A 25,426-nucleotide genomic window follows, 5' to 3' on the forward strand; every position below is an offset into this window, starting at 1 on the left:
CAAACCGATTAAGAGCGGATTGGTTCGGTTCGGGTAGCGGGTACCCGATGACTTTGAAATTCATAAAAAAAAAAACTAAATTGGCAAATTTTTATCTTAAAAATTCAAGAAATACAATAAACATGTAACATCAACAGAAATAATGCAAACATATTAAATACGAAATACATTAAAAACTAAACTCATCAAAATCCAAACATAATAATAGTAAATAATCTTGTCTAATGAAAATATAAAAGTGCAATAGAAATATTAGAAGTTAAATACAAAAGTCTAGTGAATAATCTTTGAAAGAAGCTAAAACCAAAACACATTAAAATCTAAACATTAGTGAGATAGGATTAGCGTTATGAGTTAGAAAACACATAAAAAGTCATATATATATATATATATGATCGGGTATACGGGTTGGTTCGGGTTCCGCACCCCCAAAACCGATACCCGAACCAATCATCAGCAAATGTCATTGGTTTGGTTCGGGTTGGACCCGATTACCCGTCGGTTCTAGAACCAATTTGATTGGTTTGGTTCGGATTCGGGTGGGTAATCGGGTACCCGCTACCCGTGCTCACCCCTATAAAAAACTATAAGTCTACCGCAACACTTTTGACACACATATTTCTCTTTATCAAATTTTAATTGATTCCAAACATTATTTATACTAAAAAGTTTTCAGTAATCATAAGAAAATCTTTAATATTTTTCTTTGCAATATCTCTACTACTACACAAAGATTTATTTTGGTCTGCTTGTTATATTATTTAATGGCATTAGTGCACTTCTTCAGACTTCCAAATAAAAACAAAGCATTATTAACAATGTTTTTGGTTTGACAAAGATATCGACCTGTTAGTTAAAGGATCACGTGATTAATTATCAAGTGGCACCTATATGGTTATTCTTCTTCCAAAGGTAATAAAGCTTAATAATAATAATAATAATAATAATAATAATAATAATAATAATAATAATTAAAGGGGCAATTTTTGACGTGCACGATTGCCCTTTTTGGTTTATGGGATAAAGTGACAAATAATTTTTTTAAGAATTTACATTTTAAACAGATTAGTCTTTAAAAAATATTAATAAAGTCTTTTAAGATAATAAATGTGAATAAATTAATTTAAATTAAGACTTTTTATTTTAATCCATAGGAATTAATTTAAAAATTGTATATCCATATATTATCTTAAAAAATTTTATTAATATTTTTTTTAAATTAATCTATTCAAAATATAAATTTTCATAGATTTTTTTTTGTCATTTTACTTTTTTTTTTTAATATTTATCCATAAATTTGATTGTTTGGCTCCATGGAAGTTTATATGAAATTAGATACTTCTTTCCTACAGTAACCCTATTGTCGGTAGAAAAATCAAGTTCTAGTGCAAATTGAAGTTATATTATGTTTTATAATGGTTGTTCCCAATTATTGTCCAATTTATTACTTGTTTATTGTGATCTTCATTTGAATGAGGGGTTCCATTATCAATTTTGCCATCCCTAATTATCATCATCAACAATAATATTATTATTATTTCCAAGTAAAATAACATTTGTTAATGTGTTAGACAAATAAAATTATCCAAAAAATACTAATAGTGGAAATGTAGAGTGATATAATATATTGATCATAATTGTCCTGACCAAAAAAAAAAAAAAAAAAAAAAAAAACATAACACCATGGGCATCATGATAATTAGGCGGCTCCTTTTTGTTTATTTTATTTTATTCATTTGTTTATTTGTAAAATAGGTGTAAAGTGTGTAACAGGAGATAGTTTTGCCAGCTGAGATTTTAGCTGATGTTCTGCCGAATAGAGAACAGCACACAAGCTATCATTTTCCTTGGTCTTGTCTCTTTGATTATTACATCTCATGTAACAATAATAACTTGCTATTGTGATAATATGATAATAATTCTATAACTATACCAAAAGTCCAAAACATTGGTGTTAGGGGCCCACCTACGTAGAGAATAGATATGTATATTTTTGTTTCTCTTGTTATATTTTTGTTTGTTCCGCACTAAAATATAAATTATTTTCTTGAGTTTGAAGTTAAAAAATTTATTTTATTAAACTTATCATATAATAATAATTATGTTATTAAATTTGATCTAGTATCGAAATAAGAATAAATAAATAACTCAATTCAATATAAAAAATTATAAATAGTAATAAGTTTTGTGACTTAACCAATAAATTAAATTCTAAATTTAAGCTTAATTTTTTCAAATATAAATCAAATTAGCAGTGAGATTTCTTCAAAAATTAGTTGAAATAAAAATATATTATCTATCTAGCTATTAATATTTCTTTATTTTAAAATTATGTAGTACTTGTTTATTTTAACACTTAAATGATCTTGTTTATAAAAAACTATTTTGGTTAATTACTTAAGAAACTATAAATATTGTAACCAGTGAAGTGTATAATTGAGTGAAAGATAATGAATATTTGATTAATTACTTAAGAAATTATATAGAACAAGGGAAAAAGATTAGAACCGATTTTTTTTTATCAACAATTAGTCAATATTTTTTTCTTTAAATCTTTCTTTCTCTTCCTCTAAATCAATTCAAACTCTTAATTCTTACTTGTTTATTATTTTGTTCATTGATTGTTGCTTTATAAAAATTGATTCTCTAACAAAATCGTAAAAAAGTTGATATTTAATCATGTTCAAAAACAAAATTATAAATTAAAATTTTCATAATTTTAGAATATACTTTTATATATATATTATGACAAAAAATATAACATATTTTGTGTATAAAATATTTAAACATTTTATTTTATTTTAAAACATTTAAAGATAAACACAAAAAATAAAAAATTTGTATCTAACACACACATATACTAACTAGTTAATATAAAAACCTAAATGAAATAAATAAATAAATAAATAATATAAAAATATTAATTAAAATATAAATCATAACATTTCATTACTAATTTTATTATAAAATATATATTTTAATTTTAGCTTCTCTCTCTTTCCAGCATTGCTAATGTGTCCCAATATAAATGGAACAGAGTAAAAATTATTTGCTCTGCGAACATCTAAAATATTCTCGTGAAATATGACCTCAGATCGGGTCAGGTCTATTCGGTTCGAACCCAATCCAAATATGGCATTGGGTAAAAATAAATAAAAAATATGAATCCAGTTAAATATTCTTCAAGTTCAATCTGTTTTTCAAATCGTGTTAAATCTAGAACACCTTTATTACCCTTTAACCCAACTCTTTATAATCCCACTCAAAATATTTTCACTCATTCCACCACTTTGACTAAATCCTAGTATCTGAGATTAACGTGATTATTCATTTTGGTCTCCGAAATTTAAAATTATCTATATTAGTCTTTCAGAAAGTGCTAAGATGACACCCTCCCTACCACGCTGGATGCTGCAACGGCTAGCTGACGTGGCGAAAGTGCTAAGATGACACCCTCCCTACCACGCTGGATGCTGCAACGGCTAGCTGACGTGGCGAAAGTTGTATTTGTATCTAATTTAGTCCCTAAAACCCTAATTATCTTATTATTTATCTGAATTATAATGATAAAATTTTAAAAGGGAGACTAAATTGGATACAAATACAACCATTGCCACATCAACTAACCATTACAGCGTCCAACGTGACAAGAAAAGTGTCATCTCAACACTTAATTCATGAATCTCAAAGAGCAAAATGGAGATTTAATCCACCGCTCTATTAGAGAGAGAGTGTAAGTCCTAATCTGACCCTAATTCCCACCCAAAGCATATTAAAATAATTTCATTTTGACTTTTATATACAGTGTCGTTGTTGGTCACATTCGGGGTTATACTTAATATTTAATAATAAAAAATTATATTTTTATGTTTTAATTAATATTTTTATATTATATAATGTTATTTTTATTTTATAATAATTTAATTTAAATTAATGTTATATATCACATTTACCTATAAAGAAAATTAATATCTTGATTTTACTATGCAGAAACCAACTTTTGAAAATACAAAACTAATTGTGTTCATTCATAAATAAATTCATCTGACATTTTCTTGAATATTATAGTAAAAATGATAATTTACTCAAATTTAGATAGTTTTGAAGGAATGCTAGAAAACTAATAAAATTTATTATTTTTTACCAATAATTAACAATTAATGTTTAAAAACATGGACTAAAACATATTAAATTATTAGACTAAAAATATTAAATTGATAACTAAAAACGATAAATTTCCTATGACATTTCTCATTGTTTTTTATAGACTACGATTTCTCTTTGCAGATTTTATCATTCCTAAACACCCCACAGAAAAGAACATGTGGCTATTATATGAATGCTATAAACTGATTACATCTGATGCATGCATTAAGGAGAATAATCTCTATATTTTTTTCGGTAAACTCGATATCTGTTTGTACAACACAATTTCCTAATATGTATGAAAATGGACAGATCCACTAAGATCCAATGAAAAACAGTTTGTATTGAGATTGAAGTTAAGATCTTGAAATATCAAATCACCTACAAAAGCATGTATATATTCAGGTTAGGTTAAAGCCCCTAAAGGCCAACCCAATATGAGCGTCCATTAGTGTTGTGAATTGGAGAACTAGTTGGGGATGTAACACTCCACTCGTACCAAACCTGTCACATTCAATAAAGGCATCAAGGTCAGAATAATACAAAAAAAGAAATGGAAATGGAGATATTAGGGTGAAAACTGAAAATAAAAGATGAAGTAACAAAATAATAAAGAATCCACCTTTGTTGGACCACAACAACGCCAAAAATGTACATCAAGGTTTGAACCCGGACTCAAACAAATAGGGGTCCTTAGTGGGAAAAATATTGCAAACCTGTGTATATAATCAAACAAGACCCGAACATGAGAAATTGTCTTAAACAAAAGGAAAAGATTTTTCACATTCTTAGAATGTGTTTGGTTTGTGTTTTCATTTCTATTTTTATTTTCAGTATTTTGTGATAAACAGTAAAAACAATAAAATCTTGTTTTGTTTTCACCTCATGCTTTCTCTTTTTTCTCCATAAAATTCTGAATACAGAATAAAAAAACACCGCATAAACTTTCCTTTAAAGCTACTCCAAACTTGTTTGAAAAATAGAATACACAGGAAGTAAACATCAATACCAACTGAACATGTTTGGAGTTGCCGTTGAAGGTTCAATTCCAAGATGCACATCCTTGTAAAGAGTAGCATCAAAATATCCAGTAAATCCTATCATGAAGATGAACAAAATATTAGTGTCCATAATTGTTGGTGAACACCGATGTCATTACTTTTCTTTTATTTACGAAATTTGAAATAGGAAAGACTCACAAGTTTACTAAATATTTTGAAAGAAAAAACAAATCTGGATAAATGATTTACTACAAAACTTATTCACTCTGATAATGAATACACACCACATACCATGTACCATTGCTGACCCAGTGTCATTAGGTATCACAAACTGCAGCTTTTTATAGCGCTGATTGCTTTCTTTATCAGAGTGTTTTGGATGAGTGAAGGTAAAAACCTGCACAGATTAAATCGAAATCAACAAAATGAGTAGAACTTATTAATGATAAATTCATGAGACAGGCAATTATTAATAAATAAATTGATAAACTAACTGCGAGAAAAGATACTCACTGGTTGAGTTGGTGCGAGTCTTGCTACATTATGTATTTTCACAACATAAGCAGTCTCAAAATGTACAAGGTCTTTATGTGCCTTAATCTGAAATACAACCACAAACATAAACTCAACATACAAAATCTATATGAAGATATGAATAATTTCTTTTAGCAAAAGTATGCATACATCATTATGTAACTTTGAGGCTGTCACTGGTTGTAGGAAACTTGTGTACCTGAAGGCAGTAGCAGTTAACAATGATTGGTTAAAACATAATAATAAATAAATAAGTTTAAAATACAAAAAATTCTCAACCATTAAGGACTCGCTGGAAGCACTCAATTTTGTTAATCAATTCACACAAGTGAATCTCGGTGGATATTGTCAACTAACAATTTAAGTCCTCAATGCTGTCTACCTAATGTTGATGAGAATGAGATGAAGAAAATTTGTTGCAAATTTGTAAAGCTAAATAAATTCATGGTGGTGAAATGTTCCAAGAAAAATCCAAGGGTGCTGCAACAGTCATTGTTAGACAAGAAAGCAACTGTCAGAGGAACCACTGTGCAAGATAGATAAAGAATTCTTAAACTATGTGACCAGCAAAAGACCAACCAATTAATATGCAGCATCTTTAGCTCATACACACTAGCTGCTGGGAACAAAGAATACTTCACTTCAAAATTAAATAACCCCAAAAGAAAAATGGAACAGATATGTCTAAACTAAACATATGAAGGAATTTACTTACGAAGATGGTATTGATATGCCATCTTCCTTCAGAAAGCGCTGAGCTCCATCAAGGCACTCAGGTGAGAGTTCATTGTCACCAAAAGAACCTAGCAATTCGCTAACCTAGATTCAGCAAAAAAGCAGTCAGGCACTAGATTGCAAACAAAAGGAATTGGCGAAGTGAGCAAAGAAATTTACCAATATATCTGCTTTTTCAGGGGCATTCCAGTGGCGCATGTCACTTGAAACTATGGTAACAGAATCCTCCCAGCCCTCTAACTTAACTAACGCCTGTTCCAACAAATGTGTCATGTCTGAGATAATAGTAAGAAAACTGTAACATTCATAAGACAGTAGTAGAGATTGGAACATTATGCAATATTCTTTCTTTTCTTTTCATAAAAATGGAAAATACAAGGAGCAGAAAAAGGAAGTCTATGAATTTGAGCACTGAAAAAGAAGACAGGAACTTCAAAAATTAAAAAATAAAATAGAAGATACGAGAACAAGATATTCTATTGTCAAAAGCAATTTAAACATGTTAGTAATAGTGTAGTAAAGGGATTAGCAGTTACTGTTGTTGTTGAGTGTTATAACATGTTATGATCTATCAGCCAAAAGAGGCCATTTCAAGGAGAACAGTGATCAAACCCTAACCAAACATTTTAACTAAACGGCAAAGGCACATGAACAAAACTCATCATATATATATATATATAAGTTAATTAGAACAAAACAAAGTCCACCACAAAGAAACTTTTAGCACAAGATTAAAGAATGTAAAAATTGTTAACTGCATACAAAATACAAAATTAACATGATGCAGGTAACATCACATCGTAGTGGCAATACTGCCATCAAAATTCAGATAAACCAATGCATTTAAAAATTTTGATACTTCTTGTAATATACAAATAGCATCATAATGGCCTAAAACTGTGCAAGGATAAATATGTAAGATCAAAAACTAACATGGAGAGTGACAACTGCATTTGGATTCTTTTCGACAGCAAAAACTTTTAGCTTCCGCCCAGTTTCCTCAGCAGCCTACACAAGAATGCAAAGAATCAATTGAAAGAATAAGAAATACACCCACATTTGCATTTAACAAAAACCAAATGTAGTGAATAGCGAACCGAACATAAATCAATTAGGGTACAAAATTACACCTGTAATGATGCACGCACAAGAGGCCCTCGCCCTGCGCCAACAACCATCAATACCTAGTCACAGCAGCAAAACAACTTCATGTTTATAATGGCCGAGAGATAGCAATTGAAAATAAAGATATCGTCATGAATAAAACATTGAACTAAATCTTACTGTAGTTTTTGTAAATGCCTCTTCATCAGGAACCCTGTCCAGCAAAGCTTTAGATACAGCTCTTTGATACTGTAAAAAAGGTAATGGTCAGAATTCAACTATGCCCCTAAAAAACAAACCTATAGCTGCAGCTATGCGTCACACACTAAAGATTCAGATCTTGAACACAATGCCACATTATAGTAAAGCCTTCAATGTTTGGGAAAAATCCCAATATCGTGATCCAACCAGGAACATTGCAGGAAAAATATATTTGAATGGATGCACTAAGTTGAAACCATTTTCCATTTCCATACCTGGATGTATTTCATTGCGTCTTTCTCAAAAGTCTCATAGGTCTGAGCCTCTAAATTATCCATCAGAGGCTGCAAAACAATTGGTTAAAAAAAAATTAAATCCACTATCAGAGAAGGTGCGGAGGAACCTTGCAGCAATAATAAGAAACCTAGTAAAATAATTGAGCAGCAAGAAATAGCATGAATAATACTTACTTGCAATGGTGACTGTAAAAAATCCCTGTAACCAAGCTGGCATAAGATGCTGAGAGGGTCAAGCGAAAGATAATAGCATATAATGCAATGCCTATCCCTTCAAAACATGTAAAAGTAGATACCTCAAAACGTTCTTGCTCAGGCAGGGGGTCCATCTTTTGGTACAGATATCCAACATAATCTAGATATGGCCGCAAGGCATGTCTTTGCAAACCTGTAGTTCAACCCCACAAAAAAATGAGTATAAAACTCAAAAGGAAAACTTCAGGCCAATAACCAGGGATGCAAAATTTGTGAAAACAGCGCAGCACAAGATTACAACTTTTCCTTTATATACATACAGGCATTAGAAGCACACACAGAAACAGGAAGACAAGGGATGCAAGAGTACAGCATATATAAATGATAGCTCTTGAAGCCTAACTGCTAAACTAACAGTTGGAAATGTTAATTAAAAGAACGAGAGAAAAGCTGCTCAGAAACAATACGTAGTTAAACATCTACAAATTTTATTAACAGGAAAAGTAAAATGAAATTATATCTTGAAAAATAGCATGTGCATAAAAAATAAAGGAACTTACCTTCATCAGAATGATTCTGAGAAGCATCTGCAGCTACATTTGCTTGTGGGTGAACTGATTTTCCAGATATGATGATCTACACAGATGTACAAAATCGGTATATTTAAAAGGAAACTAATATTCAAATTTACGAAATTGTGAACATGTGATCAACTGAGCAGCAATACAGGTTCTAAGACTTAATTTCCAGTTAATTCATATTTATCAAAAACCAATATTCAAATTTGAATGGTTTACCTGTATAGAATGGTTAAAAAAACCAGTAACTAATCTCTGATGGCGTTTTGAGAGACAGGGATAACCACGGGCATTAGTTAAAAAGGCCTGAAAAAACAGGTAAATCCATTATGCATTTAGACAAGAATGAGCAAAACCAAACTTGATGCTTGAATGATCCGTTAAAAGCCAGAAAATGTCCCTACCTCGGTATTTATTATAGCAGCTCTAACAGACTCCCCAAACCAACGTCCCAGTGAATTTGCTGAAGGCAGAGTACCTCTGATGAACAAGAACAATCATACATTCAGCATATAAATAATGCATAAATGCAATTCTAAAGTAAGAAATATAATGAATCAAAGGAATGCAGTCTACAATACTCACAGAATATCCAGTGCAACTGACAATAGACTATGATGCTCACATAATAGTCGAAATGAATTCCAGGTCTCCCAGGAGTCAACCTAAAGAAAATCAAGATTATCGGATCCTAAAATTAAATTTGTCATAATAAATATCATCACTACGTAAAGCTTATATGCACATTGAAACAAAAGGAGTACATGGTACAATATATGACTTCAACCCAGCCACACATTGATGAACATGAGACCTTCACAGCATCATTTTATCATATTACTCACCAAAGTATCATTCTTTCCATCGGCAGAGTCATCGTCAGGCTTCACCAACGGAATCCTAAGCCACAACTGTATTACAATAAAGAAAGAAACTGAAAAAAATGTGAGAATGGTAAAAAATTAACATAAAGAAGAGTAAGGCTAATGAATTGGATTTGGACATAGAGCTTGAACTTAGAATAGCACCTGCATATTGCTTAGGCCCTGTAAAATTTGATTTACACACCTAGCATAATTGCCACAAGATGTTCCCTTTGGGGCTGGAAGTAAGCAAGCCTGCACAACATTAAAAAAATAATAATAAATAATAAATCATTTTGTTGGCAACTAGAAGCCTAAGTGTGACAAAACATCATGAGATGCAGATAACTTCAAAACTAAAATTAAAATCAGACAGAATCCCCTGCTACACATACAAGGTAACTTCTTTGTTATTTTAAGCACACCAGGAGAAGTGCCAAAGTTAATAGTCCCTGTATAGGGTACTTCACCATAATGTCTAAATAAAAATATATAATAAAAAACTGGACAGTCTGATTTATAGTATACTAAATCCAGTGTCCAATAAATATGTTGAAAAGAGAAATGAATATTTAATTTTAATAATTCAAGCATAATAATAAGTTTTGAATTGATTCAACATCAAGGAACACAATTACACACAAATTTCAAATTTCTTGCAATACGGATGTACCAAAGCATACTTGTAAAGAGAGATGAGAGGCCCAAGCTATTTCTTGCTTAAGAGTGGTCTCAGAATCCATCCTAATGGTTTCATCTTCTGAATCCAAATCTATCCACGAGCTAATTTTTCCTGAAAATTTGCAATTACATATTGAGAAGCTTCATGAGTCGTGAATCCAACAGTTTAGAAGCTTCATTACCAAAATAAATATGTAAATAGCTTATTTACTATGCATAAAATAATATTTAATTGAAAATAACACACACAAAAAACTATTAATTGTAACAAACATTACTAAAAATTATATCATAAAATATTAATAAGTGTGAGTTGTACCAGTCTAAAAATTAAAAGAAAAATAAGCCATGATCCAATCAGATTTTAAACACCACAGACCAATTCAAACAGCTTTCCAAACCACTTGTAAGGATAAGGAATGCCTGTAAAAATAAATTGAACTCATACCAACAACATGACTGCTCCACTGGGATGGACTCATGACCAGGTCTGACCCAGCAAATGGTGGAACACCAGACCCTGCACTACCCTTTTGAACTAAACTTGGCCGATAAGCAGGATCCATCTGAATTGCACCATTAAAATCATATAAGTCCAAAGCACACTAAGAAACTAGATGTGTCAGCACCAGAACACAAATTATATGATAAAAATCCATCAATTAAAAATTAGACTTTACAGACTCCATTTGTCATTTGCAAGATAAATATCAATTTAGCAGATAAAAACAAACAAATGAAGCTTCAATGGAAGGAAACGATTTCATCAGGGAGCTTTATTACATATTTAAAAATTATGTCTCTCTAATGTAGTCTAACAAGCTCTTCAAGCGAAACCAAGTTGAAACGGCTTCCAAAATAAACCATTAGACAAAGTTTCTTTTGGTAAGCATACTGACCAGTCACATATGAAATGGCAGCATCAAGCCGCTATATAACTGGCTAATTGGCTACCGTAGGAAATACATCCAACACAATGCAAGTCCACTACTAGTCTTCGAAAAGCTTAAGACACTAATCGTTTTCTTCGAGTAACTCATATAACTAGGAAATCAGTGAACTGAACGAAGTTTCATGAAACCATTTCTTAATCAGCTTTCAATTACAATATCAGCTAAGATTCTTAATTAACTAAGTTTGGCGACAAATTTTTCAACCACGCCAACCATTTCTTCGCGTTTATAAAATTGTATTGGTAAAATGTAGCTCAAGAGACCCATTCAATGAAACTCCAGAAGCTTCCAATAGAACAAGCAATGTTTCATCTTAAAAGGCCCCACTGAACAAGATTTCACTATAGGTGAGCTTACTGACCAATCACACACAGAAAATGCGCGCAACTAAAAGTTGCACAGTGTGAGTGGCTAATTGGCCACCGTAAAAACCTAACCAATTCAAAAATGCACCCTAAAACTAAGTTAGTTGGAGTTAGTTACAGTTAGTTAGTTAGTTGAGAGACGAACCAGAGGGGCGATAACGAAATCGAAGCCACCGGACGAGAGATTGAAAGCGAGGACGTGAGGCATGTCATCGTTGAAGTCCGTTTCGACGCCACAATAGCGTGACTCGCTCTTGTCACCTTGTCTTTCTCCGAGAGGCATTTTCGCTGAGCTACCGTTGCTTGGTTTCAGAGAGAGAAATGTGTGTATGAGAATAGCTGTTTGAAGAGCTATGAAGGAAGAATCATTGTTGAGTCAAGGAAGAAGGGGTTTTGGTAGGGTTTTTGTAGGAAGCTGAAAATGAGCGAAAGCAGCACCACCAATGCCAATGCCAATGCCCCACTAGGGTTCTGATTCCTGGTTAGGGCTTTGGGCTTCACTCCTATGGGCTAATGAACTTTTCCTTTGGTATTTTCTGATATAAGGACAACTATCAAAAGTACATTTAGAATACTTTTGTCACGGAAAAAAAATGTATTTTATTTTTTTTATCAATAAAAATATTTTTAAATAATTTAAATATTCAAAAACATATTAAAAAATTATTTTTATATTTGATAATTGCTTATGCATTTGATTCAAAATTTTATAAAAATGTTTAGATAATTATTTAAAAAATACACACAAAAACTAGATAGAAAATTGATCTCAATATTTTTTTATTTTTTAAAAATATTATTAGTTATTGATAAAAAAATCACAAAAAATATATATTTAGTGAAAAATTACCAACTTTTAAGGATAAAAATATCTCATTTTTTTAATTATATTTGTAAAAAAAGCATCAAAATTCAATATCTAAAGTATTTTTTAAGAATACATATTTAATGTTGGGTATTTTTGTCGCGTTTTAAAATTATTTGAGGATATTTTTTCCATAACGAAATTCGAGTGCATTTTTGTCAGCGACAAAATGATTCGAATGCATTTTTTGTGATTTAACCTTGAAGGTTGTAGTAGGCTTAGAGAATGGGAGTTGAATCTATGCCTTCCTTTTTAAGTTGCTGTTATGACCCTTTTAAACAAAATTACAATTCTGATTCTGTTTGAACTCAACAGCGAAAATTTATGAGACAATTTATTTTTATCTCATGAATATTAGAAAACAGAACTCATCAGAGAAGAGAAAAGCGAACACCAGCATGTATCCTGGTTCGGTTGCCTTGTGCTATGCAACCTACATCCAGTCTCCTCCACAATTATGGAAGAATTTCACTATAGTTAACAGTATTACATACACTAATTTCACACTCAAGTTCTAACCTAACTTGACATTGGCTATGCTAACTCCTAACTATTCACTCTTAGTGCTAACCCAACTAAGAAAGGGATACCAAATATGTACAAGATACAAGACACTTAACCAACCTAAAGAAATCAGAAAAATAACTCTAGGTTTTTCTCTCAAGTGTATCACTCAGCCTTTTTCCACTCGTGGCTTTTACCTGAGATTTCTCACGATGCCTTTTCTCACAAGAAATTACAGAAAGATAAACTTAGAAAAGTACATTACAATCAGTAAAACATGAAGGAGATTGACTTTATCAGCAGCCTCTTAGCTATATGTAAAACCAGATTCGCAAACCTCAAATGCAGTTCTTCAGTATTGGCTGAATGCTTCTTTAAAAGAAAGCATTATCCAAGTAGATGAACTTCTTAACAGAACACTGTTCTCACTCTCTGGTTTTCTCTTCTTGGTTCTGAATGAGCAAGAGGTCTTCTTTTATTCTCCTTGCATGTTGCTGGGACCTTCTCCCAAGGTCAAAACCTTGAGCCTTGAGCTTCACCAACCACAGATTTACTTTTTCTCAATAATCCTCAGAATAGAAACTCTCCTTCTGACTTCCTCATCTTGGCCGAAAGTCATAAAACAGCAACCATAGAAATCTTCCAATGGTCAACTTGATCTGAGCCCTTGAAAACCAACTTGGTTCCCAAGTCTTGTTTAAGACCGTAGATACATACCAGGGAAGAACAGAAATCTTCTTTCCCATGTATTCCATTTCGGATAGAGCAGAGAGTTGGAAAGAAGAGATGAGACCGAGTTGCATGTATGAGGAAAAGATTTACCTATAACCTAAGCTTGATTTGGTTTGGATTTGTTGAGATGACTTCTGCCTTTCAAGCTTAGTTTCTCTTTCTTACTTCTTTGGTGACTATCTTGGTGAAGAAGCTCTTTCTCTCTTTCTCTTTCTTACTTTTCTGAAACTGATTTGACTTGGTCAGAGAGAGATGAACGTTGCTTTTGATAAGGCAAGATGGTGGGAAATTGAAAATCAATTTTGGGCTTGGATCGAGTTCTTCTTTACTTCAGCCCATTGGTGCCTTGCTTTGCTTCTTTGATGAACTTTGCTTGAGATGAATGACTTGGGCTTGTCTTTATTTTCTATTCCATTTAGGTTGTAATTCAGATTTTGGCCTGCAGCAGTTTTATAAATAATTAGTAATATGCAATTATAATTAATCAACACTAATTATTTATTTGCCCGAAAATAATGTTTGTCATCACTAATTAATTTTATTAATTTATTAACTCAACAAACCTATTTCCTAATTGGTGATGCTAGAATGTTTTTATAGCCAAGTTCAACCAAATTAACACAAAGTCCAACAAAAAAATATGTACACATGTTATCACTTTTTCTTTTTTCGTATTTTTTTAACAAATAATTTTTTGTTGAAAAATACAAAAAATTATTGACATAGCACATAAAACATAAATTTTTTGCACATAACAAAAAATTTATCAATATAGCACAAAAATTTTACATATAATACAAAAAATTTTATCTATAATATAAAAGTTTTTACACATAACACATAAATTTTTGCCATGAATATAATTTGTTGGTATTCATCATGTGCTTCTGCTCATGTAATTTGAAGGTATTCTTCCTAAAATTTATTTATTTGGTTGAATTTTATGTTAATGCTCAGTTTATCATGTGTTTGTTCTATGTGCTTCTCAGAAATGATTTGACAAACTGATTAGTATATAATTAGTATTTAAGAAGTTAGTAGAAGACATTAAAATAGATATGTAATTAGTATTTAAAAAAATCCATATGGTAATTGCTCACTTATAAAAATTGAAAGATGGGAGATAAATAAAATAGAAAAAAAGAGAAATAAATAAAATAGAGAAAGAATAAGGAGATAAGCGTTTTAATTGTGTTAGGGAGATAAATAAAATAGAGGAGTGAGAGATAAATAAAATTAGATCTATAATTTAATCTAAATTTTTTTATGTATTCTTTTTGAGTACTAATTGATCAAACATATCCATTTTAATATCTTCTACTGACTTTTTTAAATACTAATTGCACGTTAAAAATTTGAAACAAGTAATATCTTGTTTAAAACAAGATATTCACGTGTCGCGAAAGATAGGAGAACAAATTTTGGTAATAATTTTTTAAATTATTTATTTCGGTAATTATTATATTTATTTAATTTATTAAAATAAAAATTCGGAAAACAAAAGTTGAAAAATCAACCAAGCTTGTTATTCAAAGTACCTAAAGCTTGTTATTTATATTGAGTTCATAATCCATCATCACATTAAACTATCAAAGTACCTAAAGGTGCATTCATAATTTCGTATACAGATATACTTCTTCCTCTACTACCTAGGGACTTGATCAAGCCAATGTATGCGCAGCATAAGCACTTGAGGAAACTTCACCCTCCTTATCTTCTTCATCCAAGAAATCTTCCCGGGCATTGCCAGCTAGCATAAGAGCAATCAGCCAAAAGAGGGAAGAATCAAGCGATAGAAATGCGCCACCTCCAAGGAGACCGGTTTTAGCAGTAGGGCAAGTGTAGGTGAGATCATTGTGCACGTTTCGCTGAAGGTGCATCTGTTCGGTGATCGTCGGCCATAACAACATAGCTGCAGCTAGTCCGGTCGTGAACCTATATATGTATACACAACATTTTAGAAAAAAAGAAAATCTGTTCATCTCATTTTTGCAAGTTAAGAACATTTATATAATTGGAAATGAATTTCAGTTAAGCTTGAAGTATCGCCTGCTGTCTCTACCAAACAGATTAAGCTTAATGGCAGAGATGGTTAAGAACCCAAGAATAGTTTTATATCCAAGATCAGCAAAGTATATAAATTTTTTAAGTTTCAAGTCAACTAATAATAAGCATATCAACAGATATTTTACATTAGCATTGACCAATCTAGACCCATCCTTAAGACACTAGAAACAAGTAATTTGGATGATAAATTCATTCATACAAATAGAATAACTCAAGCTTTCCCATAAATTCGGACGATAGATGGGTTTGATATATAAAATTACAGAGCGTAGCCATGAAAATTTCCACTTCAAATTTCTTTTCTTATGACATTCCCCCCAACCAAACATACCCTTATTTTTATTAAGGAGAACAAGAAATAGGGCACATGAAAATTGCATCATATGAACTAAAGGAGAAAAAACAAAGTATAAGGAAACAGCACTTACACTGCAATGTTGAAGAAGACCAAGAAGCTAGTGCTTTTAAATAGAACAGCTTGTGGAACCGGCTTGCCCTTATAAGGGTAAAAGAGAGACATAAATCCGGCCACAGTGGATACAATAAAAAATGCAAAGGAAAGATATCCCAATGCGACTGTTGGATCAGCTGGGAACTTACAAGTGACAACACCCTTGCCAAGTACCGGGGTTCCAGCTGCAGGCTGCAACAAAAAAAAAATAAAAGACAGAACAAATTTTAGAGGCTATAAAAGACAGATTATTCCCAAAATAAAATAAATAAAACAACAATTACAAAAAAAATCATATCCCACTTGATGAGGTCAACAACATGGATAAAACTGATAGCATATTGCCTTGTCCCAGGACATATCTATGTTTATCCCAACCCAAGATCAAAACACTGATACAAACTTAGATTTTAAAGTGATGGTTAAAAGGCCTAGCTTAAACCAGCCAAGAGCTCTAAATAATATAATAATTTTTCTGCAAATTCAAGAGCTAAAACCATTAATTTACATAATTTTAGAGATTAAAATAAAACAAATATACAGTTTACTGAAACCAAAACAAATTTATATTCCAGAATCATAGACTATATTGGTACAAGAGAAAAGATCCACTTAGTATCAAGAAGACAGAAAAGTTTCTCTCAATTTCAGCCACAGCAGAATCTACATTAACATATTCTCAATTCATTAGAAACACGTCAGATAGCACCAACTAAAGTCAAGCATGTTTGAAACAGTTGTAAACCGAAGAATCAGAAAGTCAAAAGTTGAAAACTACTTCACCATAATAAAGCATACATGAGTGGTTTATAATTATTTTTTATAGGAAAAAAAAAGCATAAGATTTATTTTTTATAATGCAATTAAAATATTAAAGTATATATACATCTTTCATGTTTCATCCCACTTCCCTACTGTTTCAATAATGTGATGCATATAGACACAAATTACATCCAGATACATTGATCTAAAGATATTTAGCACAAAACTTTCGAACCAGATTTTTAAACAAGCATTACCTAAATTTTCAATCCTTACTAATGGATCAAAATTTCATAATCCATAATCCAGGCGATTAAAAAAATTGAATTTTATGTAAACGATATTTGATAAAGGAATTATATCATTGCATTAAAATTAAGAACAATACCTTCTTGTTTTCGGCTATAACACCGAGAATGAAAGAGAGGCAACCGAATAACGAAACAATGAGAGCCATGGTTTTGACGGTGACAGCCATGGTGAGTGCGATAAACTCTTCAAAAGGAGAAAACAACGAAAGGGTAACCTTTTAGAAGAAAAGTTAGAATGTGAGAGGAAACTATTCAGCGGAAAAGGAAGTTACCTGATTCTGAGTTCAAAACAAATAAGGTTTAATGGTTTTTAAGATTCTATTTAGAGAAAAAAGGAATATAAAGGGAGGGATTAGAGATAATCTTGAAACTCTGTTCCTAGCTGGTAGCAGAGAGTGGATCTCTCTCTCTATATATATATAAATAAAGATTTAATTTTTAAATACATAAAAATTAAATTTTAAAATAATTAGTTTGAATTTGAAATTTTGTTTTTTTTGTAAGACAGTTAGAATGAATTTTTAAATTTATTATTTAAAAAAATATATAAATTCGTATCAAATACATTGAAATTAAAGTCAATTATTTTTTTACACAAAAGTATAAATAAGTTTAGTTTTTAACTGATGGATCAGGTTTGAGTAAAAAATACAAGTCGCACTACTACTAAAATCATTTTTTTTATAAAAATTTATATTTTAATAATTTGTTACCATTTGAATAAGTTATTTAACTTAAAATTTAAACCAACTCAATCCAACTTCACTTAATTTTTAATTGTTTTAGTTGCATTAAAATGATTAATCTTTCCAGTGATATTGATAGAAATATAAAATTTATTCTTTTCAATTTTATTTTTGTGTACATTCGATTCAATATATATATTATGTTATAGTTTCTATTTCGCACATTTAATTGAATATTTTAATTTATATAACTTAATTATTCAAATATTTATATAAAATATATATTAAAATATAAATATATATTAAAATAAATTAAATATTATATTTATTTATACAATAAATATATAATAACTGATTTTTTTATATACAAATAATATTTTTGGAATAAATACCGCATAAAAAGAAGAGTTAACCTTGAGTTTTGAAGAGAGTAAGAAAGAATTGCGTGTTTGAATTGAAAATTAAAGAAAGTTTAATTTAAGGGTTAAAAGATGATCCTCGTTCACACTCAAGATCTCCCAAGTCAACCTAGTGTTGTATTTTACTCTCTTGGTGATGTTATAATTTTCCTTTGATGTTTAGAGTTTCAAAATTTCACATAATTTTAACAAACAAAAAAAAGCACTATCAAAATTTAAAATTTAAAATTTAATCGGCTTAATATTTAATGCATATTGATAAGATTAATAAATAATTAATATATTTTTTTAAAATTATAAACACATTAATTATAATTTATAAAATATATTTTTAATAAAATTATAATTATAATTACTATAAAAAATTTTAATATGCTCTATTAGTATATAAGTTATTAAGGTTATTAAATTAGTTCATAAAATCTAATTAATTAATAATTTTATATTTTATTTATTTTAATTATTTATTTAAAATTATAATTTATCTCATAAAATTTATTTTATATACTATCTTCTTTTGTTTATTGAAAATAATAAGTTTGTTCACAAATAAAATTGTTCCTATTTCTATACAATTTGAATTATATTAGTATATTTTTATTAATATAATTTTATTCACATATTTAAATTTTAAAATTATAAAAAATTTTATTTAAAATTTAGATAAATATACTTTAAATTAATAATTTAATTTAATAAAAATAAATGTATTCATATTATTTTTATTTAAATTAATAGTTTAATTCATTAATTTATAATATTCATTATTTTTATTATCTAACTATATTTTGTTAGATAAGATTTATTAATCTTCTCATATATTATATATCTATATATACACTCTAATATTATCTATCTATCTATCTATCTATCTATCTACTTAATAGTTAATATACTAAAACTGAGTTTTTTCCCAACTAATGAAAGTGATGTGTCACTTCCTCATGAATTCATTTTCCCTCCAAAATAAATGCATTTAATGAATAATACGTATTTATACTAATTTAGAAAAATATCTTTATTATAATTATATTAAATTAATATTTAATGCATTATTAAACTACTTACCAATTATTAATCGAAAATATTTTTAATTATTTTAATGAATAATGCATCATTATATTAATTTAGGAAAATATCTTTATTATAATTATATAAAATCAATATTTAATACATTATTAAACTAATTATCAATCAAAAATATTTTTAAACATTTTAATTATATTCATTTTAATTATATTGATACCCTTCTAATTCTTATTCATTATTCAATGATTTTATTAGTGGCAAGTTGTTACCTTAATGGTAAACCATTTATATTGATAATAATAATAATAATTTTATTAGGATAAATATAAAATTCTATTCCTAATATAAAAATATAAAATTTAATTTTTTTCATTTGTATTTTACCACTATAAAAGATCATGTATGTTAGAAGAAAATATCATTTGTTTACCAATTACTCTTTCATTGGATAGCTTTTACAACAATTCTCTTTCTTCCTATGAGGTGTTGTTGTAAGAAGGCAACTATCGTAGACACAAACCACTATACTCTCCAACTCCTGTGCTCATCATTCGGAGCTATATATGAAATGTTATTCATGAAGTATTTATAGACCATGGTATTATCATGTATACATAAATAAAAAATGTTTCGTATTTAAATTTAAGTCATTTACATGTTTGTGGTATATTGTAGTGTGAAATTATCTTCAATTTGTGTTGTGTAATGATGTTATACTCTAATTTAAGCTTTTACTTTAGAACTGTATTATAATTTTATCTCATCATTTTTTTAGATATCAAGTTGACATATTTTTATTTATTATTATTATTGAAATGGATGTGATTCACACTCAATTTATTTTATTGTAGTCTTCTATCTGTTCTATTTCTTTTTATTTTCTTCTTATTCAATTTATTTTCTTTTTAAATGTTATATAATTTATTATAATTTATACTAATTAATTAATTATAATTCATTATATCAGTTAGTTTAATTCATTAATTTATAATATGCATACTAAAATAGATCATTTATAATTATTATTCTTTATCAATTTTTTCATTTAAACACTAATATTATTTATTAATTTTTTTATTTTTATTTCTCGCATTTATTTAAAAAAATTTCAATATTTTAGATATTAATTGTTGTTATTTAATTAACTTTTTTAGATATTTACTTATTAAAATTTTAGGTATTAATTATACCTCAATTACGATATTAAAACTTTTAACATAATTTCAATTTAATTTTGGACAATATCAAAAACAAATATATATATATATATATATGATATTTTAGGTATTAATTATTATTATTTATTAACTTATTTTAGATATTTAATTATTAAAATATTAGATATTAATTATATTCTGTTTACCGTGTTAAGATTTTAAACATAATCCCAATTTAATTTTGGACAATGTCAAAAGCAAATATATATAATATTAAATTAGAAGAGTATATTTTAATTTCATATAAAATAATATAATAGATATAGAATATAAATAAATTTATTTAACAAATATAATTATTTATAGTGTGATATTTTATTATGATAATATATCTTTGTGTATTGACTCCCTATATAACAATAATATATATATTTCTTTTTAAAGTTTACTCACCACTTACAATATTACCTAATTTAAAGTTTACTCACCACTTACAATAATTACCTTTATTAACACGTTGATTTGAACACAGCAAAACTGAGAAGCATTTAATGGTCTTCACCAGTTATCATCTTGCTACTGACTGGTCAATGAAATAGTCACCTTAGGCATAATAAAGATAGGGATACTAGAATTTGCCATTTGTAATTCATAACAGGTATACTTTGCACAAATGCAAGCACACAGGTCAAGATCCCTTTAAGGTGTGTGTGGTTCAAGTATTACTTTGTTACTAAGATTCCATTCCCATGGGAATTAAATATACTTAGGAAGAAGGTAGAAATTGAAATGATGGTATTTTGATTCTCTAGAATCAAACTTGCTTATAAATAGCTTTTCAAATTTTGAACCAAACATGAGAATATAATATTTCCATTTTAAAATTCCTAGAAATTGTTTATAATTCCTCCAACTACACAGTCTTAAAAAATTCAACAATGTTTGCATGCTTTGGAAATGATTTATAAAAGCATATAAGAACGTTGTTTAATTGATGTAGTCCACTTGCACCTAATGGAAAAAGATTTTGTTTGCATGATTTTGAAAATTAGATAGTAAATTGTCTATGCCATCAAAACAACAATGGAATGAACTTGAGCATCAAAACGTAAACTAAGGCATAAATTTTCCAGATTTCTAGAGACACTCTTTTGCCTAAACCTGACATTCCAATCAAATTTCAAAGTTCTAACACATATATTTCAGAGACCAACTAATAGATAAAAGGAATAAACTTGTACTTAACTTTGCTAGCATACTGTGTATAACTCTCACCAAAAGTCTCAACCATTAAAGCCTCCTCCAGTTTTGCCTTCTGCCTATAATACAACAAACAAACTGCTACAACAAACAGCAAACTCAAGGGTGCACGAAGCGCAAGGAAGTTTGTTACAAATAGAAGCATAGTTGATGAGTATATTGGATGACGGACCCAGCGATACGGTCCAAATTGAACAACAGCAGTTGGCACCACCACATTTTCTGAATACTTAGCAAGATACAATGTAGCATTGTACTGCATTAGTAGAGTTGTGAGAATTAAGCCCCAGATTCCAAGATTGTTCCACCCACCTGGTATCCGGTGAAGCTCTGGCCCTTCAAATGCTGCAAGCCAATGGGCAACCATGATTCCCGCACTAAACACAAGGCGAGACGTCATCGGCAAGTTCACATCCCATTTAGGGTCATGGGGACGGGTAAAATAGTCTCCATATAACCTCTTTCGAACGCTAACATTGAAGAAAAAGAAATAATGATACACAAAAAAGAAAACAAAAGGCCAGCCTTCAAGGTAGCCATTGAAAAAACCTGGCGGAACCAGAGTGAGCCATGTAAAAGCTGATGTAACAATCGCCAATTGCTCGAACATGTTTGCCTCGCCATGCAAATGTTTCCCAAAGCAGTGTAACCCGTAAAATGCAATCAATACAGCTACAAACCACGGCCAAAACAACCATGACCAACTAAAATACATCCAGAAGAAAGGACTGAAGAGTGTATTCACAGTCCATTTTGTGGCTGCAGCTATGATGGATAATATCCCAGACCACTTCACAATATCAATGGGAGTCAACTGCAAAAGAGCCGCTTTTACTGACTCGGCCGAGAAACCTCTCAAGTGCATTTCAATTGGATTATGAGGTTCGGTGCTGGAGCTACCAGCAACTGAGCATCTAGGAGTTGGTAGTAGATCAGCCCTTTTTCTTGTTGGTTTCAACAAGGAGAATTGCTTTCCATAGTAGCAATTCAATTGGGAACCAATGTGTATAGGTCTGCGGTGAAATCGACAGTCATTATTAAGTATATCAGCATGAAAATGCTTGTTGAAAGGTCTCAGAGAGACGCTATTGCTCACGATCGAGAAACCAAAAGAGACAGCTTTGGAGTGTGAAAGAGCCTTTGCTACTTCCATAACTGTGAAATCAAATAGCACTAGCCTTCCAGAGAATACAAATTCACAAAACCTTCGAATAAATTGACCTACTCAAGGGTCACAACGATAGTAACAGTAACCCACTAATATACGATAGATCAACATGGTTGTACATTGTTCACTGTTCTCCTACTGCAAGTTCATTCAGCAACCAAGACATTGTTAACTACTCAACATAATTCAATCTCTAAACAGTGTAACTGAGAAAACATGAAAATGAAATGGAAACTCATTACTTTCAGCAAACTAGAGAAGAAAGAAAATGAAAAGAAAAAGGAAGAAGCCAAAGTAGTAGTGCATGGTTGTCAACCAAGACTCTAGAGAGTTAACTCTCAAGTCTACTATTCACATCTACAGTGCTACAGTAACAATGAAGGGAACCAAAAGAAAATGTCAAAGCCGAAAGGAGAAAAAAAAAAATGGAACCCAGAGTGAAATCAACTATTTAATTGGTGTGACTAACACCTCAGCTATATCTTTGATTTATGCAAGAAAAAGGAAAAGAAGGAATTATCATAAATCTCATATGTTTGCACTTTGCACCATGTAGTTCTAGGGTTCAACAATTCAACCTAACAAGTAACGAGTATTGTTAATTATCAATTTGTCATACCTTACAGACGAGTAGAGAGCAACAGAAGGAGCTTGGAAGTTGCAGGCGGCAGCGGCGGACAGCACAAAGAAGTAGCAGGCAGAGGCACGACGCGAAAAGCAGAGGCGGCGGCGCTGTGAGTGAAACACACACGAGGGAATTAGTGTTATCTTTTTTTCCCTTCATGAGTGAAACGACGTCGTTTTTCTTCATAATTTGAAAACCGGCCGAATCTCAGTTCGGTTCGACCGGACGGTTCTTAACCGGTTTGACCATCCAAAGGTGTTTTTGAAACGGGCGGTTATGTTTATTAGCTGAACCATAGTTGTCAGAACCGAACCGACAATCGAACCGATCAAGTTACTGGGTCACTGAGTCACTGGTTCAATCGTTGGATTACTGGTTGAACCGATTGACTCGGTCCTATGTAAATAAAAAATAAAAAATAGTCAAAAGTTTAAAATTAAAATTTAAAATACATATTTTTACTAACATTTTAAAATATCAAGTTATTTTAAAATAATATGGAACATGAACAATAAATATTTTATTATTTTTACTCTATCATAAATATTTTTATTTTGTTTTTATATTAAAATAACTATTATTTTTAATATTTAATAATTTATTAATTAGTTTATATCTTTTATACTATTATATACTACAAGTATTTATTAAAAAATAATATTAATAGATGTTATATAATTATAAAAAAATAAGTGAGTTTATAATTATTGTTAAATAAAAATATAATTAATTTAAGACTGAGTGAGTTTATAATTAAAATTAAAATAAATTAAATAAAAGTAAACTATTTGATGAAAGATATCTATATGTATTATAATTTGCATTAATTTTAATAGAAAACATAGTGGTTTAGTAGTTGTGGAGCCTTTTGGTTTTCTTGAGGACAGGATTCGAATCCTACCTCAAGCATTTTAGAAATATTTTCTCCCAAACGATTCGGTCAGACCATCTCATCGGTTTGCACCGGTTTTGATCGGTTCAATTCCTTGTGCGGTTCAAACACTGGATCGGACCGGTATAGAATCCAGTTCACCAGTTTTCTGATCGAACCGACCGATTCGGTCCGGTTTTTACAACTATGAGCTGAACTGTTTTTATTGTCGGTTCCCAATTCGAAAAATCGGCCGATTTTCCAAACCTTGGTGTAAATAGATTAGGGAAGAAATGAGAAGGGTAAGGAAGACAAGTGCTAAAATAGATTAATGTGTCATGGATTTAATGAAAATTCAAGTTGTTTTTGTTTTACTAAGCATGAAACCTCTTGATGTTTTTTTTTTTTAGGAACTTGTTATTCTCTTATTTTGGCATAAAATAAAGCCTAAAAGAATTGGAAGGAATAACAAATGGTTATAACTTATATTTCATGAAAAAAAATTAATAACATATTTTAAAGGATGTTAATTTTAATTTTAAAATGTGAAATTGAAAGGAGTGTGGATGAGGAGGATTAGAGGATTTGAAGTTTAAAAATAAATTAAGTAAAAGATGTTGGAATTAGATAGGTAGATATGGATTGAAAAAGGTTGAGAGAAGAGTGGAGAAATAGAGTGCATGGATTGCAGAATTTCTGTACATTTTAAGAGTATTTGATAGGTTATAAACTAGCTTTAAAAGTTTGGTTTGAGATGGGAGTTTTGGTGCTGAAAAAATTGAAAAGTTTAGTTTTATAATTTTGAAGAAAAGAGGCTAAACAAATTTTGTAAAAAAGTTGTGATTTTAAGAAGTTAGTAAATTGAGT

The 25,426-nt window shown here is 30.0% G+C and overlaps 3 protein-coding genes across 4 annotated transcripts; all 3 read right to left on the bottom strand.

The window, feature by feature from the left end:
• Positions 1–4,371: 4,371 nt before the first annotated feature.
• Positions 4,372–12,167, bottom strand: LOC112707790 (protein arginine N-methyltransferase 1.5). The gene is made up of 23 exons (XM_025759753.3): positions 11,798–12,167; positions 10,783–10,900; positions 10,337–10,446; positions 9,819–9,908; positions 9,636–9,701; positions 9,376–9,455; positions 9,195–9,270; positions 9,010–9,096; positions 8,773–8,848; positions 8,314–8,405; positions 8,192–8,227; positions 7,997–8,065; positions 7,701–7,769; positions 7,547–7,600; positions 7,350–7,424; positions 6,576–6,668; positions 6,397–6,500; positions 5,832–5,880; positions 5,661–5,747; positions 5,439–5,544; positions 5,156–5,243; positions 4,769–4,862; positions 4,372–4,650 (listed from the first exon to the last, which is right to left on the bottom strand). The coding sequence occupies exons 1-23, from the start codon at positions 11,933–11,935 to the stop codon at positions 4,567–4,569; spliced, it is 1,941 nt and encodes a 646-aa protein (XP_025615538.1). The 5' UTR covers positions 11,936–12,167; the 3' UTR covers positions 4,372–4,566.
• A 3,090-nt stretch (positions 12,168–15,257) lies between these two features.
• On the bottom strand, positions 15,258–17,750 carry LOC112707791 (uncharacterized). Of its 2 annotated transcripts, XM_025759754.3 has the most exons (4): positions 17,617–17,750; positions 17,422–17,528; positions 16,249–16,463; positions 15,258–15,688 (listed from the first exon to the last, which is right to left on the bottom strand). In XM_025759754.3, the coding sequence occupies exons 2-4, from the start codon at positions 17,509–17,511 to the stop codon at positions 15,415–15,417; spliced, it is 579 nt and encodes a 192-aa protein (XP_025615539.1). In that variant the 5' UTR covers positions 17,512–17,528; positions 17,617–17,750; the 3' UTR covers positions 15,258–15,414. The 2 variants fall into 2 exon arrangements, with proteins under 2 accessions (XP_025615539.1, XP_025615540.1); XM_025759755.2 differs by lacking the exon at positions 17,617–17,750 and having other exon boundaries at positions 17,422–17,610.
• Positions 17,751–21,784: 4,034 nt separating this feature from the next.
• On the bottom strand, positions 21,785–23,847 carry LOC112707792 (uncharacterized). Its single transcript, XM_025759756.3, has 2 exons — positions 23,683–23,847; positions 21,785–23,201 (listed from the first exon to the last, which is right to left on the bottom strand). The coding sequence occupies exon 2, from the start codon at positions 23,046–23,048 to the stop codon at positions 21,849–21,851; it is 1,200 nt and encodes a 399-aa protein (XP_025615541.1). The 5' UTR covers positions 23,049–23,201; positions 23,683–23,847; the 3' UTR covers positions 21,785–21,848.
• Between the last annotated feature and the right edge of the window lie 1,579 nt (positions 23,848–25,426).

Source organism: Arachis hypogaea, chromosome 8, assembly GCF_003086295.3.
Source record: "Arachis hypogaea cultivar Tifrunner chromosome 8, arahy.Tifrunner.gnm2.J5K5, whole genome shotgun sequence".
NCBI classification, from domain to species: Eukaryota; Viridiplantae; Streptophyta; class Magnoliopsida; order Fabales; family Fabaceae; genus Arachis; species Arachis hypogaea.

Bases quoted from the DNA above. Each gene is read 5' to 3' on its own strand.
- LOC112707790 (XM_025759753.3), bottom strand. From the start codon at position 11,935: ATGCCTCTCGGAGAAAGACAAGGTGACAAGAGCGAGTCACGCTATTGT. The intron at 9,271-9,375 runs GTGAGTATTGTA...CTTGTTCATCAG, and splicing joins TCAGTTGCACTGGATATTCT to AGGTACTCTGCCTTCAGCAA. The intron at 9,097-9,194 runs GTAGGGACATTT...CTGTTTTTTCAG, and splicing joins CTGCTATAATAAATACCGAG to GCCTTTTTAACTAATGCCCG.
- LOC112707791 (XM_025759754.3), bottom strand. From the start codon at position 17,511: ATGGCTGTCACCGTCAAAACCATGGCTCTCATTGTTTCGTTATTCGGT. The intron at 16,464-17,421 runs GTATTGTTCTTA...TTTTTGTTGCAG, and splicing joins TTATAGCCGAAAACAAGAAG to CCTGCAGCTGGAACCCCGGT. The intron at 15,689-16,248 runs GTAAGTGCTGTT...ATACATATATAG, and splicing joins GTCTTCTTCAACATTGCAGT to GTTCACGACCGGACTAGCTG.
- LOC112707792 (XM_025759756.3), bottom strand. From the start codon at position 23,048: ATGGAAGTAGCAAAGGCTCTTTCACACTCCAAAGCTGTCTCTTTTGGT.